General features: G+C 35.6%; 1 protein-coding gene across 1 annotated transcript in view; it reads left to right on the top strand.

Moving 5' to 3' along the window:
- Positions 1 to 20263, top strand: part of LOC308696837 (uncharacterized protein) — a gene marked incomplete at both ends in the record, with an annotated part of 57032 nt that overhangs the window by 21212 nt on the left and 15557 nt on the right. Inside the window, 7 exons of the mRNA XM_081375741.1 lie at positions 76 to 249; positions 12285 to 12401; positions 12885 to 13001; positions 13250 to 13363; positions 16089 to 17858; positions 18025 to 18198; positions 18514 to 18687. Coding sequence (XP_081231867.1) covers positions 76 to 249; positions 12285 to 12401; positions 12885 to 13001; positions 13250 to 13363; positions 16089 to 17858; positions 18025 to 18198; positions 18514 to 18687 — 2640 coding nt within the window. The remainder of the gene's footprint in view (positions 1 to 75; positions 250 to 12284; positions 12402 to 12884; positions 13002 to 13249; positions 13364 to 16088; positions 17859 to 18024; positions 18199 to 18513; positions 18688 to 20263) is intronic.

Here is a 20263-nt window from a genome sequence, read left to right as displayed (position 1 = left end):
CTGATTGTGAAGTTCTGCTTATCTGAGCTGTAGATCCTGAACTGAGAGACTGAAGAGTTTCGTTGTTCTCTACAGGTTATATAAGTGTGGTGTTACAGATAAAGGTTGTGCTCCTCTGACTTCAGCTCTGAGATCAAACCCCTCACACCTGAGAGAACTGAGTCTGTCTGTGAATAAAGTAGGAGATTCTGGAGTCAAGCAGCTTTCTGATCTACTGAAGGATCCTCACTGTAAACTGGAGATACTGAGGTAAGATTGTATAAAATGTCCCAACATAGTCCTCTATTTTAATGATAAATAACGACTGCCATACAAAAAAAAAAAAAAAAAAAAAAATCTACTGTGAAATTACTAATGGGAATGTTGCTTTTTCTTTTTTTTTTTTTTTTTTTTATTATTATTTTTTTATTTCTATCTTTCTTTCTTTCTTTCTTTCTTTTTAACTAATCTATATATCTTTCTAACTAACTTATCTATCTTTCTTTCTTTCTAACTAATCTATCTATCTTTCTAACTAATTTATCTTTCTTTCTTTCTTACTTACTAATCTATCTATCTTTCTAACTAAATTATCATCTTTCTTTCTCTTTTACTAATCTATGTATCTATCTATCTATCTATCTATCTATCTATCTATCTAACTTATCAACTTTCTTTCTTTTTAACTAATCTATCTTTCTAACTAACTAATCTATCTTTATTTCTTTTTAACTAATCTATCTATCTTTCTAATTAACTTATCTATCTTTCTTTCTTTTTAACTAATCTATCTTTCTAACTAACTTATCTATCTTTCTTTTTAACTAATCTATCTATCTTTCTAACTAACTTATCTATCTTTCTTTCTTTTTAACTAATCTATCTATCTTTCTAACTAATTTATCTTTCTTTCTTTCTTTTTAACTAATCTATCTATCTTTCTAACTAACTTATCTATCTTTCTTTCTTTCTTTCTTATTAATCTATCTATCTTTCTAACTACCTTATCTTTCTTTCTTTCTTTCTTTCTTTCTTTTTAACTAATCTATCTATCTTTCTAACTAACTTATTTATCTTTCTTTCGTTCGTTTTAACTAATCTATCTTTCTAACTAACTTATCTATCTTTCTTTCTTACTTACTAATCTATCCATCTTTCTAACTAACATATCTATCTTTCTTTCTTTCTTACTTACTAATCTATCCATCTTTCTAACTAACATATCTATCTTTCTTTCTTTCTTACTAATCTATCCATCTTTCTAACTAACATATCTGTCTTTCTTTCTTACTTAGTAATCTATCTATCTAACTAACTAACTTATCATCTTTCTTTCTTTTTAACTAATCTATCTTTCTAACTAACTAATCTATCTTTTTCTTTTTAACTAATCTATCTATCTTTCTAATTAACTTATCTATCTTTCTTTCTTTTTAACTTATCTATCTTTCTTTTTAACTAATCTATCTATCTTTCTAACTAACTTATCTATCTTTCTTTCTTTTTAACTAATCTATCTATCTTTCTAACTAATTTATCTTTCTTTCTTTCTTTTTAACTAATCTATCTATCTTTCTAACTAACTTATCTATCTTTCTTTCTTTCTTTCTTATTAATCTATCTATCTTTCTAACTACCTTATCTATCTTTCTTTCTTTCTTTCTTTCTTTCTTTCTTTCTTTTTAACTAATCTATCTTTCTAACTAACTTATTTATCTTTCTTTCGTTCGTTTTAACTAATCTATCTTTCTAACTAACTTATCTATCTTTCTTTCTTACTTACTAATCTATCCATCTTTCTAACTAACATATCTATCTTTCTTTCTTTCTTACTTAGTAATCTATCCATCTTTCTAACTAACATATCTATCTTTCTTTCTTTCTTACTAATCTATACATCTTTCTAACTAACATATCTATCTTTCTTTCTTACTTAGTAATCTATCTATCTTTCTAACTAACTTATCTATCTTTCTTTCTTTCTTACTAATCTATCCATCCAACTAATTAATCTTTTTTCTTTCTAACTAATCTTTTTACTTTCTTTCTTTCTTTCTTTCTAACTAATCTTTCTTTTTTCTTTTTCTTACTTTTCTTTCTTTCTAACTAATCTTTCTTTCTTTCTTTCTTTCTTTCTTTCTTTCTTTCTTTCTTTCTTTTTTCTTTTTCTTACTTTTCTTTCTTTCTTTCTTTCTAACTATTTTTTCTTTCTTTCTTTCTTTCTTTCTTTCTTTCTTTCTTTCTTTCTTTCTTTCTAACTAATCTTTTTCTTTCTTTCTTTCTTTCTTTCTTTCTTTCTTTCTTTCTTTCTTTCTTTCTTTCTAACTAATCTTTTTACTTTCTTTCTTTCTTTCTTTCTAACTAATCTTTCTTTTTTCTTTTTCTTTCTTTCTTTCTTTCTTTCTTTCTTTCTTTCTTTCTTTCTTTCTTTCTTTCTAACTAATATTTTTACTTTCTTTCTTTCTTTCTTTCTTTCTTTCTTTCTAACTAATCTTTCTTATTTATTTGTCTTACTTTTCTTTCTTTCTTTCTAACTAATCTTTTTCTTTCTTTCTTTCTTTCTTTCTAACTAATCTTTTTACTTTTTTCTTTCTTTCTTTCTTTCTTTCTTTTTCTTTCTTTCTTTCTTTTCTTTCTTTCTTTCTAGGTAGAAGGTAGATTTCTTTCTACCTAATCTTTCTTTATTTTTTCTTTCATTCTTTCTTTCTATCTAATCTTTCTTTCTTTCTTTCTTTCTTTCTTTCTTTCTTTCTTTCTTTCTTTCTTTCTACCTAATCTTTCTTTCTTTCTTTCTTTCTTTCTTTCTAGCTAATCTTTCTTTCTTTTTTCTTTCATTCTTTCTTTCTACCTAATCTTTTTCTTTCTTTCTTTCTTTCTTTCTTTCTTTCTTTCTTTCTTTCTTTCTTTCTTTCTTTCTTTCTTTCTTTCTTTCTTTCTTTCTACCTAATCTTTCTTTCTTTCTAACTAATCTTTCTTTCTTTTTTCTTTCTTTCTAACTAATCTTTCTTTTCTTTCTTTCTTTCTTTCTTTCTTTCTTTCTTTCTTTCTTTCTTTCTTTCTTTCTTTCTTTCTTTCTTTCTTTCTTCTTTTTCTTACTTTTCTTTCTTTCTAACTAATCTTTTTTTCTTTCTTTCTTTCTTTCTTTCTTTCTTTCTTTTTTCTTTCTTTCTTTCTTTCTTTCTTTCTTTCTTTCTTTCTTTCTTTCTTTCTTTCTTTCTAACTAATCTTTCTTTTTTCTTTTTCTTACTTTTCTTTCTTTCTTTCTAACTAATCTTTCTTTCTTTCTTTCTTTCTTTCTTTCTTTCTTTCTTTCTTTCTTTCTTTCTTTCTTTCTTTCTTTCTTTCTAACTATTCTTTCTTTCTAACTAATTTATCAATCAAAATTTAAACTACTTTAAACTTCAAACTACTTCAAACTTCTAACTACTTTAAACTTCTAACTACTTTTAACACTTCTTCAAACTCTCTGGTCCGGCTTTCTCAAGCCAACTTAAAGTTTGTCCAACAAACTTTTTTTTCTAGTTTTAATTAGATTCTTTCCAATGTGTCTGACATCATTTTACAATATTAATGATAAATTAAACATGACTGGATGATGTAAAGATGTGACAACCGTGTTCATATACAGATATGTTGATGATTTTTGGGTACTTGCATAAAAAGAATGAATATTCGGTTAGACTTTATTTTAAGGTGTCATTGTTACAGTGTAATTATATATTTAAGTACTGAGTAATATTAAGCAACCACATGTACTTACAGTAGTATAGGATAAGGGTAGGATTAGGATTTGGTTGAGGGTTAGTTGCATGTAATTATGCATAATTTACTGTTATTACTATGGTAAGTTCATGTAACATATGTAACAAGGACACTGTTAAATAAAGTGTTATCGAATATTCTTGCAATTTTTATCAAATGGAGACTAACCCGCTCAAGCAGTTTGTAGAAGCGGGTCTGAACCTTAAGCCCCTTTCACACAGAGATTCCGGAAAATACACGGATAAAGTGACCCGGGTAAAACCGGGTTCATTTGATTTTGGTTCATTCACACTGCCAGTGATTTTCTGGAATCAGAGAGCGCGTTCACACACAACCCGTGTATGTCCCGGAAAGACACGTGACATCGATGTGACTTGTAATGTCTCAGCAGCGTCTTCAGTTTGCTTATGAGCTGCGATTTCTCTCTCGAGAAACCACGCTTGTGCATTTATTTCTCTGATTCGATCATAAAATTGCGCATTTCGTACCGTTTCACAGCTGGCGAACGATCCCGCGCTTCGGCGTCATCACTACGACACGTCATTATTACGGCTTTTGTTCACACAGCGCGCGTCCCGGGACTGAACACGGCAATGTTACTAGGTCCCCAACCCGGCATCGATCCCGGCATTAAACCCGGGTCGTGTTTGCATTCACACAGAAGGCGTTCCAGCAATTTGCCGGCAATTTCCCGGGTTCAATGCGCTGTGTGAAAGGGGCTTTAGACTGGACATGTTAATGGTGCCGTGGATTAAGTCTCTGACTGTGAAGTTCTTCTTATCTGAGCTGTAGATCCTGAACTGAGAGACTGAAGAGTGTCATTGTTCTCTACAGGTTGTGGGATTGTGGTGTTACAGATGAAGGTTGTGCTGCTCTGACTTCAGCTCTGAGATCAAACCCCTCACACCTGAGAGAACTGGATCTTTCATGGAATAAAGTAGGAGATTCTGGAGTCAAACAGCTTTCTACTCTACTGCAGGATCCTCACTGTAAACTGGAGATACTCAAGTAAGATTTTTAAAAGTCTCAACGTCATCTGTTTTTCTCCTGTGTTGAATAATCAATGATATACAAAAATAATATATACAAAAAAGGTTTACCATCAAGTAACTGAAAAGGATGTTTAATCTTCAGTGGATTCTTTCCAAAAATTCTGAGGTTATTTTACTTTTGAATGTTTTTGATAGTTATAAGCATGATTGGATGATGTGAAGAGGTGACAACTGCTTTCATATATAAATCTGTTGAGGAAAAAGGAGAAATTCATATTTATCATATAAATTATATCAGTGTTTCCTGAACTCAGAGACACTGAAGAGTGTCATTGTTCTCTACAGGTTGAGTAAGTGTGGTGTTACAGATGAAGGTTGTGCTGCTCTGACTTCAGCTCTGAGATCAAACCCCTCACACCTGAGACATCTGAATCTGTATGGAAATAATCTAAGACACTCAGATGTGAAGCCGCTCTCTGATCTGGAGGAGGATGCATATTATAAACTGGAGATGCTTTGGTGAGTAATGATAATTAAAACTGTTAATATTTTAATTGAAAATTATTTTAGTTTCTTAGTTTACTTTCCCTGTGATGGTGAATTACACACTATAAACATGTTTAATAAGAGTTTAATTCATTTTTTTAATGAGAGTTTATAGCAATATTAAATATCTTCAAGTTTCTTTTTATTTCAAACAATTCAATATTTTGCTTTTATCATTGTCTTTTTATCCCTAAATTATGTATTTTGAGAGAATGTCAATTGCAGTAAAAGATAATGGTAAATATTGATCGCTAGTTTCTTTATCATAAATAAACCTGACCCAGTGACACAGAAAGAGGACAGTCATACAGGATTACAGGGTCAAGGGTTATCAATCATGGTAATTTAGAAGCAAAATCAAAATCTGAATGTTTAAAAACAGCTTTAACAATTAACAATTTGTGTATCGCAGTATTATATTATAATCTCTCACTTAATCATCTAAGTAGTTTCTTTTAGTTGTTCTAAAGTTGATAATGCAATAATGTTGCACACGTTTGACTGTCTGTGTTTTACTTACAGGTGTTAGATGTTAGTCTGACCTTCTCTGGATCAGCTGATGGAGAATAAAGAGCCTCTACAGACACAATCACATTCAACAGAATCAACAGACACAAACCCACAGTGATTATCACACACACGTGTGTGTGTAACTTTACAGAATGATCCAATCCTTCATCCAAAGTCAAACCAGGAAATCTTCAACCAGATGAAACTGGATAAATATTCTGAATATTCAGATCCAATCTGACCTCTGACCTGTAATGCCTGAATCATCATACACTGTTTGATCGTTGGTCAGAGAAGAACTGAGCGACTGAGTCTGGTTTCTGCCAAGGTTTTCTTCTCCATTCTGTCACTGATGGAGTTTGAGTTCCTGCCACTGTCGCCTCTGGCTGGCTTAGTTGGAGACACTTAATATTCAACAATATTATTGATCTGCATTGACACCATTATATGAGAACTGATCTGAGCTGGACGATGACATCACTGTTTTCTCTAGAGCGGCTGTATAAATAAATGAACTAAAGTATTAACTTTTTTTACAACAGAAATGAATCAACACTGAACTTACTTAAGCTGGACTATGACAGTGTTTTCTTCTAGTTCTGTTGTACAGCAGAAACAAACTTTGTTGCATTATTTTCCTGTTATGACTGTAAAGCTGCTTTGAAAACATCTGTATTGTAAAAAGCGCTATATAAATAAAGGTGACGACTTTTGTTTCTACAGAAGTGACATTTATACTGTAAACATCTCCATATATAATATTTATTTAATGATTTAATTTGAGTAATTCAGCCCACCAAACATATTCAAATGCCTTTGCTTATAGTAACATTCACAATTAAATCATCTATTGTCTTTTATTTCTTTTTTATTTAAAAGTAATGATACATCGCCACTTTTAAATGTAAAATGAAAATCTATTTTTTAAATTTGAATTCAAAATCTATGGACACCTTTCAGTAATAAAATGGTTAATCATATTTTCAGTTGCAGAATATACATTCTCATATGCTTTAATCTATTGCCAACTCCACATTAAATCTTGTATATGAATGATTAACTGTATTCTATTATAAGCCGATTCAGCAGTCAGAGATGAAACTCAGAGTCCAGCTGTGTTTCCATGAAGAGTGGCCGTTCTGGACAAACCAGTGAAATCAACTGATCTGAGGTACAGCATTAATGTCTGGATGGAGAGATAGAAAGAACTAACTAGATCTTTCTATGTGAGGTTTATCTGTCAAATTAACTATATTAATGCTTGTCTCAATTCTGTTATCTCTGTTCTATTCTATTACTTATACCAACTCACATTACTTTTACCTCTTTAATTTGTGGTAATCTATTATTGTAATATTTTGTTCATGACTCTCTATTTAACTCTTTCCCCGCCATTGATAGAACAATTTCAGCTTTCCGTTGTAACACTTCAAAGACAAAATGAAACACAAAAAAATAAGGGGGAACCACATCCAAGTATATTTGCCAAACAACATTTCAAAACAAATGCATACCAATTATTTATTTTTTTTAAATGAAAAATACAACCACACCAGAAATCAACAATAGGCCTACGCCACAATCACCAAAAAACAGCTACAACGAGTCCTTCACTATCAACTTAGTCCATAAAATGTCCACACAGAAACACAAACTGATAATATGGGAATATAGATAATGTGGGTGTAATGAATATAAGGAACCTGTAATCCCTGTAATCCAAAGATCAATCATTGCACAATCTATGCACAAAAAAACATCAGTTCAAAGTCAGTTCAGTCGCGACCACAGTCTTGTCGTAGCGAATAACTCACTCAGACAGAAATGGTTGAAAAAGTTGAAAAAAAGGGGGAAAAAATATAATCCACAAGGGTGATCCAAATGAAGAAGAGTTGATGCTGGTGTAAAGTCTGTGGTGAAAGCATAGATTTCGGGTAGCACACCAAACAAACACAGTTGATAAAATATACGGCCTACAATGACTCATTTCATATAAAAAGACAACACAGTTGCGCCTGCTTCCATTTATTTGTGATTACAAGAATGCATAAAACAACTATATTCTAGGATCTTTGTTCTTGTTCAGATGCTCAGGGCACTGTTTAGCCATAGAAACAGGTAGATGGAGTAATATTCAATTGACAGAGAGATTCTGTAATTATTGTAATCTAACTATGAAAACCTATGTGACTGAAGACGAGAAGCATTTCTTGTATGACTTTTCTTTGTATGTAGATTGCGTAAGAAATATTTGGGTGATCTCACACTAGTTGGTGATGTTTGTATTGATGTGTCACAGGTCTGTGAGTCGAAGCATGCATGGAGATTGGCATCGTATATATCATGAAATGAAGAAAAATTGACAAAATATCATGTTTATGTCACATTTCAGAGCATTTCTATTCATTTTCCACGAAATTATGCAATTATTGCGATGTGAGGAGGTTTGAGCGATCTCTTCGTCTCACTATAATGTGTTCCTTTTCGAGGAAACTCACATTGCGTCAATGTTGCTTTGGGAACGCCTCTGCGTGATCATGTCTGAAGCACGCATGTCAACTATTCTGATTTTGTTTTATGCTTTAAGTTGAACATTTTGTGAAGTGAATGATGTATTTCAATAAATACTTAAGAATACCCTCCTGTTCTGTCATTATTTTGTGCCAATAGGTTTTGCTTAGTCTTATGTAACTTTATTACTCTGAGTTTGATTAACTTAAACCATTTAAGGCAATCGGTTTCCTCAAAACCGATTCCCTACAACATAGAAATCTTAACCAAGGAAAAGGTTCACAATAGAACGAGGAAAAGAGAAAAGAACTAGACCGTGCCAAATCAAAGAAAGAAACAAAACAACTATATATAAACAAAATCAATTTCTAATCTAACTAAAATCAACATTCACCAAAAACCCAGAATTAAAACAAAAGAAACGATCTTCAGCGTCGAAGATGCCCTAAATGAACTCTTACTACAAACCAGAAAATACAAAGAATCTCATGTGTCGCTAAACTAGTGTTTACACACAATTGAGTTACCGTAACTTATCGGGCACCTTTTTGGCTTTTAACAACATCTGTGATGAAAGGAAAGATTCTCAAAACTTTTAAAGCAGGAAAGGTTATTTATTAAGTTACACATTTAAATATACAGACAATAGAATGGAACAACTGCATACTTTATAGTAAATATTAAATTAATTTTACAGTGCTTACTGCTTAATTGCATATTCCTTCAATTCACAAACAATGCAAAAATTATATATCTGCCCTCATAAGACATAACTGCTCAAATTCACACATATCTGATAATCAGCAACTTCACAGTCACAGTGAGGTAATAAAAAAGACTTATCCTAAACACGTAATACATAACAGTACGACTGTAAAGTCCACCAGACATTGTGCTGCTTCTACATTTTTAAGATAAATAGTACAAAAAGTAACAAAACTACAATATTACCAAATTCCATTTCAAAATACATCATTAAAAAATATTAATGTATCCAAAAATGGTTATGACATTTATAAAGCAACTAGTCCCTGTAAAAATGCATAGTGTTTTTTTTTTTTCGTTTTTTTTTTCAATACACATTGTTTTAATCAGGTACTCAAAAATGTTGTTTGCAGGATATGCAGTGGCACAATGGCAATGGCGCCCCCTTCTGTGCGGAGCCATTGTGCCAAAATTATTAAAGATTTTTTTTATTAAAACATTATAAATAGTTAAGAAAATAAGCTTTTATTCTTTTTTAAATGACCTCAAAATTGTATCTTATTAAATCAAGTGATGGAGATGGACAAGGCAACAATACTAAACAACATGTACAGCGGGGGAAATATGTATTGAACATGTCACCATTTGTCTCAGTAAATATATTTCCAAAGGTGCTATTGACATGAAATTTTCACCAGATGTTGATAACAACCCAAGGAATCCATACATACAAAGAAACCAAAACAAATAAGTTCAGATATTAAGTTATGTGAACACATGAAGAAAGGAAGGTGCAAAAAGGCATGGAAAGCCAAGACAACAGCTTAAAACTATTTGTAATTAAAAAGCAATCCAGCCCCCTGTCCGTGCAAATTAATAACTGCTGGTTCAGTCCCAATGGATGGTCTACAAAAAGGTCTCATTGCCAAGGTGTCACACAAGACACATCTCATGATGGGTAAAAGCAAAGAGCTGTCTAAAGACCTTCGCAACCTAATTGTTCCAACACATAATGATGGCATTGGTTATAGGCACCATTCTAAGCTTGTGAATGGTCCAGTGAGCACTTTTGGGGCCATAATACGGAAGTGGAAAGACAATCATTTCACCATAAATTTGCCTCGACCAGTGCTCCTCGCAAGATTTCTGATAGAGGAGTGAAAAGAATAATCAGAAGAGTTGTCCAAGAGCCAACACCAAGGTGTATGGTGTTTTTAGGGTAATGTGCACTGCCATTTCTCCTCCAAATATGGTGTGTATTATGGCATCCAAACAGTTCAATTTTGCTCTCATGTGACCACACTAAATTCTCCCAGTATTTTTTTTTTTTTCTTACTGGCTTTTCCAAATGTTGTGCAGCAAACTTTAAACGAGCTTCAACATGCTTTTTTTTTCAGTAATGGAGTCTTGCGTGGTGAGCGTGCATACAGGCCATGGCGGTGGAGTGCATTACAAACAAATTTATTCTTATAATAGTTGCAGAGGTTTAACAGCAAGCTGAAAGACCAGCCAGGAGAGCATTAGAATAGTCCAGTCTGGATAGAACAAGCACTTGGACAAGGAGTTGTGTGTGTGTGTGTGTGTGTGTGTGTGTATGTGTATATATATATATATATATATATATATATATATATATATATATATATATATATATATATATATTGCCATGAGTTCTGCAAACATAAATCCATCATTATAAATGAAAAGGGCTCTAGGATGTAAAGACATCTGTCCTTTTTTGCTATGAGTCTGGATTACTGTTTTTTGTAACACATTTCTGACATTAGGAGTTTTTATATCGCTTTTTTCAAGTAATTTCTCAGGTTTAAAACACAAAGTCTGAAGCACAATTGGAATTATCAGTATTGTAAAAAAATTAGGATGAAATTAGAAGAACTATCTTGCTTATTGTACTTGCTCACATTATCTAACTGCAATAGAGTCTAACTATCTATTGTCCAACGATAGCTAAACATTAACTATAACTTCCTTCATAAAATACCACTACTGGCTTGATTACAGAGAGGTCAACTAATGCTTTAAAATGTATTAAATACATTTTCTTATGTCTTTAATGTAATATATATTTAATTCAGTCATTTCATCAACTTACTAGCAAGTGTGCTTGAGAAATACTGAGATGAATGGGGTTCAATGCTGGAACGCGTTACTTTCGCATTCCTCAATTCCAATAGAAGTCTATTGGAGTGTAACTGTTCTTCAGGCTCAATGTGAACTTTGAATGTGAACTTTGGCAGAGACTGATGACGTTTCACAAGTAAAAAAAAAACAAAAAAGTGTTGAGAAACGGCTGAGGTGTTTAGTAACCTTTCCGGTGTGGCGCATAAAAATGATCAATAAAGTAAGTAACCATGAAATATTATAGGATATTACACATGAAGTACTTAATATTCATTTTAAAAACATCAATTATTGTCTTAATTGTCTTTATATTATATTAAATAGACTTTTTTACACTTTTTACAGGGGAACATTACTAAAGGTTTCACAGATGTATTAAATGTGGGCTTACAGTAAACTGTTCCATTTGTACAATATTTTAGGTTTTAGTGGAATTACATTAAACATCCACTATTAAACACACACAGATGAAATACTGTTGCAAACGTTGATCTGACTGAAGAAGAGAATCTGCTGATTCTGATGATACCAGTTCTGAACATTCATTTACATGATTGCAAATCAAATTAAACCAGAAGTAAAATGTTGATAATGTCTAATAATTACTGATTATAAATCATGAATCTGATTTAGTATCCATAAACACCCTGAATAAAATGTCAAATGAAATGTATTGTATTTGAGTGTGTGTGAATGAGTGTTTCTGATCTCTTACTCGAGCAGCTTCATGAAGACTGAGTGAATCATGGACGACACACACACATTCAGACATGGAGATTCTTCTCCAGGATTCAGGTACTTCAATCTTCATATGATCTTAATGTTATAGAAGACTCATTTTCTGCACATAACAGGGTGTTGTGTGTGTTTGCCAGGGTTAGTATAGTGATCTGTTGTCTCTATCATATTCTGGTGCCGGGATATACAGTAGTTGGAGCCACTCAGGGTCTTTAAACACTGTCCAAAGACACACAGATACAGTAGACAGCTAGATGATATATGACATTATCCTTGGACAGTCTCATCACTCTTCAACACACTGTCTTAATAGACAACCTTCTCATGTGGGATTTATTTTCATGCTAAATCAACCAAGTTCATTCTTGTCTCTATTCTGTTATCTCTGTTCTATTAAAGTCAGTTTAAGGGTGACAGATCAATCTCACCGGAGTCCAGCTGTGTGTCCCTGAGGAGTGACGCATCTATGAGAGAGCCAATAGCATTTAAAGGAAAACACACATCAACTGATCTGAGGTACAACATTTTTGTTTAGACAGACAAAGAGACCACAGACACACACAAATAATGCATGTATGGCATAATTTGTGAAATATCCATTTATTATCAAAACTCACACTATTATAAAGCGCTGCAATAGCCGGAGTCGAGCACAAGATCAGGTCTCCTCTCACAGCTGATCCAGAGCTTCAGTCCTGATGTTTGATGGACAGACAGAGAACTTTGAAAAGTGCTGAGCTTGGTTAAGTAACTGTATCTGTAATTAGTTACTTTCCGCCTCTATATATAGTTATTACCCTGAGGGTCTCGTCTCACACAGGGTCTTTATACACTTTCCTATTAAAAGAGCACACATCTATGTCAATAAACAGGTGAAATGATCATTGTACACTGTAATCACTCTTTGACATTTTCTCAAGCTTTTCTGCATCTGGATGTAAAAAAATTAATAAAATAATGATAATCCCAAAATAAACTCTTGTCTGTTTTCTATTGAAGCCAAAGTTGCAGACAGAAATCAAACCCACCCGAGTCCAGCTGTGTGTCCATGAAGAGTGAAGCATCTATGAGAGAGCCAATATCATTTAAAGGAAAACACACATCAGCTGATCTGAGGTACAACATTTTTGTCTAGAGACTAGACCAGTTCTTCCCAGATTTTCTCTGGAGCCCCGAACACAACCACGACACATTTTCTTATGTCTCCCTCATATAAAACACCTGTTTCAGCTCATCAGCTCATTAGTAGAGACTGCAAGACCTGAATAGACAGATGGATGGATAAAGGTAGATAAACCTCATATAGAGACCAATCTATCCATGTAAAATGAACTGTATATATTCTTGTCTGTATTCTGTTGAAGTGGATTCCACCAGCAGAGCTCACAGGCACCAGAGTCCAGCTGTGTGTCCATGAAGAGCGACCGGTTTATGGACAACATGACATTTAAGAGAAGACAGAAATCAACTCAAATGAGGTACAACATTTCTGTCTAGACAGACTCATCCTGATAGTAACTCACTGTACCCAGACTATCCATTATTAATAACAGATAAAGTAAATAGTATCTAGCAACACTTTTAACTTAACTTTTAACTTTTAAGTTAACATCTTGTTTATTGAAGTATTGTTAAAATTGCTATAACACTCATGCAGTCTTGCTGTTGGTCTGAATATCAGCATGAAATATAGATTTTCTGATGCATTGCATTCTTCATTTGAACAATCTGAAGATAAATTTCCAAGATTGACCTTTTAATCTATTATTTTTTCAGTTGATTAGAGAATAAAACTTTACTAAAAGTTCAGTAATCGCAGTATGTTACTTTTCTTACTTTTTATAAAACAGGGTGTACGCTTTCAAATTCATTCAATTTAATCACAAATTACAAATACTGTCACGCTGGTTGATGAAGCAGACAGACGAAGCTCGATTCCTAACGATAACAAAGATAATGTACACAAGCAACAGTGTGTTTTAACATAGACACGAACAATAACCGATTAAGGACAGAACTGAACAGGAGAATATATACACAGGGTAAACGAGGGAACTACTGTAACTAGACACAGGTGGATGAAGGTTAACTAATCAGGGACTAACAAGAACAGATGCAGACAAGACTGAACATAATTGTGACAAATACGTTTTGCCCCTCTTTAATGTGGCATGACAGATTATTTATCAGATGCTTTATCAACCCTTCTTTTAAACGGCAGCAAGAACAATATCATATCTTTATTGATAGCTATAGCATGAAATAAACATGAATGAACCATGAACACAAGAATATATGTTGAAATATATGGTACAACTTACTGAAATGTGTTTCAACCATGGAGAGATAAAATAGCTTGTGAATCAAGTAACATTACATTTAAATGCACAATATGTAACTTTTTTTGCTTTAAAATTAGCAAAAATCACTATATATATGTTATATATTTTTTTTTGTTGTTGTGTACTTACATTATCCCGACTGTTTCCAACAACTTTCAAACCAGGAGAAATTTTAATTTAATTTTTAGACACGGCACATTTCCTTATTTCCGTTTTGTCGCAGTCAATGGCGTCATATCCGCGTTGTCCCTGGTTTCCGCCTATGGTTTCCGCCCGTACTGCCATGGTAACCAGAGCTATGAGCAGAGCCCTCTGATTAACCAAGGCGACAGACGCAGACAACTGTGGAGTTCACAATGTCTATTTGCACACTGTTGTTGTTTCGTTCAAACATTACGGACCATGGTAAGCAGACTTTGGATAAAAAGGGAGAACTAAAACGAGAATCAATATCAGCGCGGTGTTTTCGAGATGCCTAGAGCTCTCATAGACAGTATATAAACGAGAGCTCCATGTCTGAGACTTCGACCGCTTCTACATGTACTTTATTAAACAGGTGAGCACATTTACATAAAACTAATCAATGTTTATAGTTCAACAATGATAAAATGTTAGAATATGATCTGTATGTTATTCTAATGTTGATCTAGCTTACTGCTAGTCTCATACAAACAAACTAACATGTAACTTTCAACACATTCAAATGCAGTTTAGTGTGCTAGTGTAGGCTAATGTTAGACCAGGTGAAACAGCGCTGCGTTACCTCACAAGTTTAATTTGTCTAATAAACTGACCTGTGAGTAGTAATTCTGCACTTGCGTGTAGTTCGGTAGAATGAGATGTCCATTCCTTTTATATCCGCGGGACTCGCGTCGCGTGTGGAGCTGATATCTGTCTCTTAGCAATCCCGAACTGCTTCATATCACAGTCATGATAAAAGCATCGATGTATTCAGTCAACCATAAACATTATTAGATCGGTCGGCTTGACGTTGACGACAACATCCATAATTCTTAGCATGTGTTGCGTCATCAAATTACGCCTTTGTCATTGTAAATAGGTTAGCGATCCCTAGTGGAGAAAAAATTCCATACTGTAGCTTTAACTCAGAAAATGTATACAATGGTCATACAGTAGTTCATTAGTAAGCTAGAAAGAACACTAGAAAGTTATGTGCTTAAACTATTAGGGATGTACTCATTATTTAATGTCTAAATCTGTTTAAATTACATTGTTAATTAAAATATGTTAACCAATTGCAAATAATTAGAAAAATTAGAAACTCAAACTAAAATGTGGTTGCGTCAAAGTGTGAAAATTATGAGCCAGGTCACATTTCTTTTACTATTAAAAAAAGAGTTGATTATTTTTACCATCAGTATTTCAAAAACTTTCAGAGCCTCTCAACTCTTTCAGGAAGTTCAGGAGCTGCAGGTGATGGGAGTTCATTAAACCGGCCTTCAGATTTTCAGATTCAATTGAATATTGATTTACTGAATTCAGTAATTTGGACATTGTTGCTAATTTTTACCTTTAATATTATAGTAATGATCCAAGTGAAGCAGGTCCACTGTATAGTTTAATGCATTAGATGAGATTTTTTTTTTTCCCTACAAAATGTACATGTATCTCAAATATTTCCAGATTTATTTTAATTGAGAAGAGAATCAAATAATGAAATTTATATCAATATCCAATTACTAGAGACTGCAAACGGCCCAAATAACAGTTTTACTGATATATAGACCAACAGCACTGTTGCTTGTGTGATATTGTCTAATTATTTAATTAGAGAGTGTTGTTATTTTACTAAAACTTATCTCTTTATGTTTTAATCTGTCAATCTTTCACTGGTCCAAAGCAGATTCAAATCAGATCTACTGAAGAAGTTTCAGTGTCTGTATGAAGGAACAGCAAAGCAAGGAAACCCAACACTCCTGAATGAGATCTACACAGAGCTCTACATCACAGAGAGTGAAAGTGGAGAGATCAATAATGAGCATGAGGTGAGACAGATTGAGACACAATCCAGGAGAGCAGAAACAGAGGACACACCGATCAAATGCAAGGACATCTTTAGACCTTTACCTGGACAAGACAAACCCATCAGAACTGTGCTGACAAAGGGAGTCGCTGGCATTGGGAAAACAGTCTCTGTGCAGAAGTTCATTGTGGACTGGGCTGAAGGGAAAGAGAATCAGGACATCCAGCTCATATTTCCACTTCCTTTCAGAGAGATCAACTTGAAGAAGGACAAAACACTCAGTCTTTCAGATCTTCTTCATGTCTTTTTCCCGGAAACTAAAGAAGTGGAAATATCCAGTGATGAATATAAAGTGTTATTCATCTTTGATGGTCTGGATGAGTGTCGTCTGTCTCTGAACTTTAAGAGCGAAGTGAAACTGTGTGATATATCTGAATCAGCCTCAGTGGACGAGCTGCTGATGAACCTCATTGAGGGGAATCTGCTTCCCTCTGCTCTCATCTGGATCACCTCCAGACCAGCAGCAGCGGATCTCGTCCCCTCTGAGTGTGTCCATCGAGTGACTGAGGTACGAGGCTTCAATGAGCCACAGAAGGAGGAATACTTCAGGAAGAGAATCAGTGATCAGAGTCTGGCCAATACAATCATCTCACACCTGAAGTCCTCGAGGAGCCTCCACATCATGTGCCACATCCCAGTGTTCTGCTGGATCTCAGCCACTGTTCTAGAGGAGATGTTGAGTGAAGCAGAGAGAGGAGAGATTCCCAAGACTCTCACTCAGATGTACACACACTTCCTGATCATTCAGACCAACATCAAACATGAGAAGGACTATGAGAAGAGAGTGAAAGATGAAGACATGATTGTCAAACTGGGGAAACTGGCTTTCCAGCAGCTAGTGAAAGGCAACCTGATCTTCTATGAGGAAAACCTGAGCGAGTGTGGCATTGATGTGACAGAAGCATCAGTGTACTCAGGATTGTGCACTCAGATCTTCAGAGAGGAGTTGGGCTTGTATCAGGGTAAAGTCTTCTGCTTTGTTCATCTGAGCATCCAGGAACATCTAGCAGCTCTATATGCACACATTCACTTTACATTTAAGAACAGAAATGTGTCTGACAAAACCAAACAAGGTTTATTTTCTAAAATCTTAAACCAGAAGAAATATCACTCATTATCTGAGCTGCATCAGAGAGCTGTGGATGAGGCTTTACAGAGTAAGAATGGACATCTGGACCTTTTCCTGCGTTTCCTCCTGGGTCTCTCATTGAAGTCCAATCAGACTCTCTTACGAGAACTACTGACACAGACTGGAAGCTGCTCCTACAACAAAGAGGAAACCGTTCAGTACATCAAACAGAAGATCGGGGAGAAGCGCTCTCCAGAGAGATCCATCAATCTGTTCCACTGTCTGAATGAAATGGGTGATGATTCTCTGATGCAGGAGATCCAAGATTATCTGAAATCTGGAGAAATAGGAAAAATCAAACTCTCCTCTTCACAGTGGTCAGCTCTGGCTTATGTGTTGCTGACATCAGAGCAGAAGATGGATGTTTTTGATCTAAAAAAGTTTATTGGAGTACGAAATAGAGCAGATGAAGTTCTTCAGAAGCTGCTGCCTGTGGTTAAAGAATCCAGATCAGTTCAGTAAGTCACTCTGACAACAATTATTACACTGATAAAACATGATCATATTTATGAGTTTAGCATGTGCTTTGTACCTAAGGAATACTGTAAAAGGAGAAATTCATAATATCATTTATATCAGTGTTTCCTGAACTGAGAGACTGAAGAGAGTCATTGTTCTCTACAGGTTGTGGGAGTGTGTTGTTACAGATGAATGTTGTGCTGCTCTGACTTCAGCTCTGAGATCAAACCCCTCACACCTGAGAGAACTGAATCTGTCGGGAAATAAATTAGGAGATTCTGGAGTCAAGCTGCTCTCTGATCTACTGCAGGATCCTCACTGTAAACTGGAGATACTTGAGTACGATTTTATAGAATTCTCAAGGTTGTCTGTTTTTCTCCTGTGGTGAATAATCAATGATATTCAAAAATAATATATAAAAAAAGGTTTACCATCAAGTAACTGAAAAGGATGTTTAATCTTCAGTGGATTATTTCCAAAGCTTCTGAGGTTATTTTACTTTTGATAGTTTTACAAGTCAAAAACATGATTGGATGTCATGAAGAGGTGACAACTGCTTTCATATATAAATCTGTTGAGGAGAAATTCATATCATATCATTTATATCAGTGTTTCCTGAACTGAGAGACTGAAGAGTGTCATTGTTCTCTACAGGTTGAGGTATTGTGGTGTTACAGATGAAGGTTGTGCTGCTCTGAGATCAGCTCTGAGATCAAACCCCTCACACCTGAGACAACTGGATCTGACTAGAAATAAAGTAGGAGATTCTGGAGTCAAGCAGCTTTCTGATCTACTGCAGGATCCTCACTGTAAACTGGAGATACTGAGGTAAGATTGTATAAAATGTCTCATATGGTAAAAATGATTGTGTTGCAGATCTGCCAGGCTCTCACTCCAGCCAATCACAGCGCACTCCCTCACCTGAGTTCTAATCACAGGAACAGGCACCAGCACCGGCTCAGGAACCGGCACCGGCTCAGGAACAGACACCGGCTCAGGAACAGACACCAGCTCAGGAACAGACACCAGCTCAGGCACAGGAACAGACACTGGCTCAGGCACAGGAACAGACACCGGCTCAGGCAAAGGAACAGACACCTGCTCAGGCACAGCTCAGGCACAGGAACAGACACCAGCTCGGCGACGGCCATTTTGTCCAGAGACACAGGCTCGGCGGCGGCCATCTTGTCTGGAGACACAGGCTCGGCTGCAACCATCTTGTCCGGAGACTCTGGATCGGCGGTGGCCATCTTGTCCGGAGTCACAGGCTCGGCGGCGGCCATCTTGTCCGGAGACTCTGGATCGGCAGACGTGACGTGAGCAGTCCCTGGATCGGCAGACGTGACCTGAGCAGTCTCTGGATCGGCAGACGTGACTTGAGCAGTCTCTGGATCGGCAGACGTGACGTGAGCAGTCTCTGGGTCGGCAGACGTGACGTGAACAGCCTCTGGATCGGCAGACCTGACGTGAACAGTCTCTGGATCGGCACACGTGACGTGAACATTCTCTGGATCCGCAGACGTGACGTGAACAGTCTCTGGATCCGCAGACGTGACGTGAACAGTCTCTGGATCGTCAGACGTGACTTGAACAGTTTCTGGATCGTCAGACGTGACGTGAACAGTTTCTGGATCGTCAGACGTGATGTGAACAGTCTTCCTCCTCCTCCGCCGTTTTTGATGGCGAGTTGCAGGCTCCGGGCTGGACAGGACCAGCGGCGAAGGGAGCTCTGGGCTGGGCATCAGCGGCCCAGAGTCGAAGAGAGACCAAAGCGGAGAGTGGTGCCGGGGCTCACATCTAGAACCTCCTCTCCTGCGGTTCCAAATCACCTGGCCAGACGGGTTCCCTCAAAAGATTGTCCTTGCCTGATGGAAGGGCGCTCAGGGGAATTGACCGTCATGGTCTCCTCAGTCTGACGGGCCCACAATGCAAAACACTGAAAAATTTTCATACGAGGCGGAACCTCTCCAGCTTGCGAATTCCCCCTCTGCTGCCTCCTCTCCCTCTCGGTGGTTACCGCTAGATCTATACATGTGACGGAGTCCTTCTGTCACGATACCACACACAGGAAAGGTAAATCCAATTGCAGTATTTTATTAGGTAATTCGTATTCGTTAGTGATGTTACGTATGACACTGAAACTTCAATGCGCGTATCACACAAGCGACACAGTTTCTAGTGAAGCCCGGTATCGGGGTGTGTATTGGTTTACTAGAGTCACGTGATCGGCGACAAACGAAGCCTCACTTTCTGTCCAATCACGTGCGCGTTTCGCTTTGGGTGTCAGAAGGCTCAAACTCCAGATCGTATTTAACGAGTCATTGTTGCCTCAGTCTGGTTGATGGGTTTGTGAGGAAAGTGCTGTACTTTGAAAGTTAATCAATATATTACATTTAAATAACCA

Source organism: Scardinius erythrophthalmus, assembly GCF_964197995.2.
Source record: "Scardinius erythrophthalmus genome assembly, chromosome: 10".
Taxonomy (NCBI): Eukaryota; Metazoa; Chordata; class Actinopteri; order Cypriniformes; family Leuciscidae; genus Scardinius; species Scardinius erythrophthalmus.
Note: the sequence above shows the minus strand (reverse complement) of the source record. Positions and strands in the feature narration are given on the sequence as shown.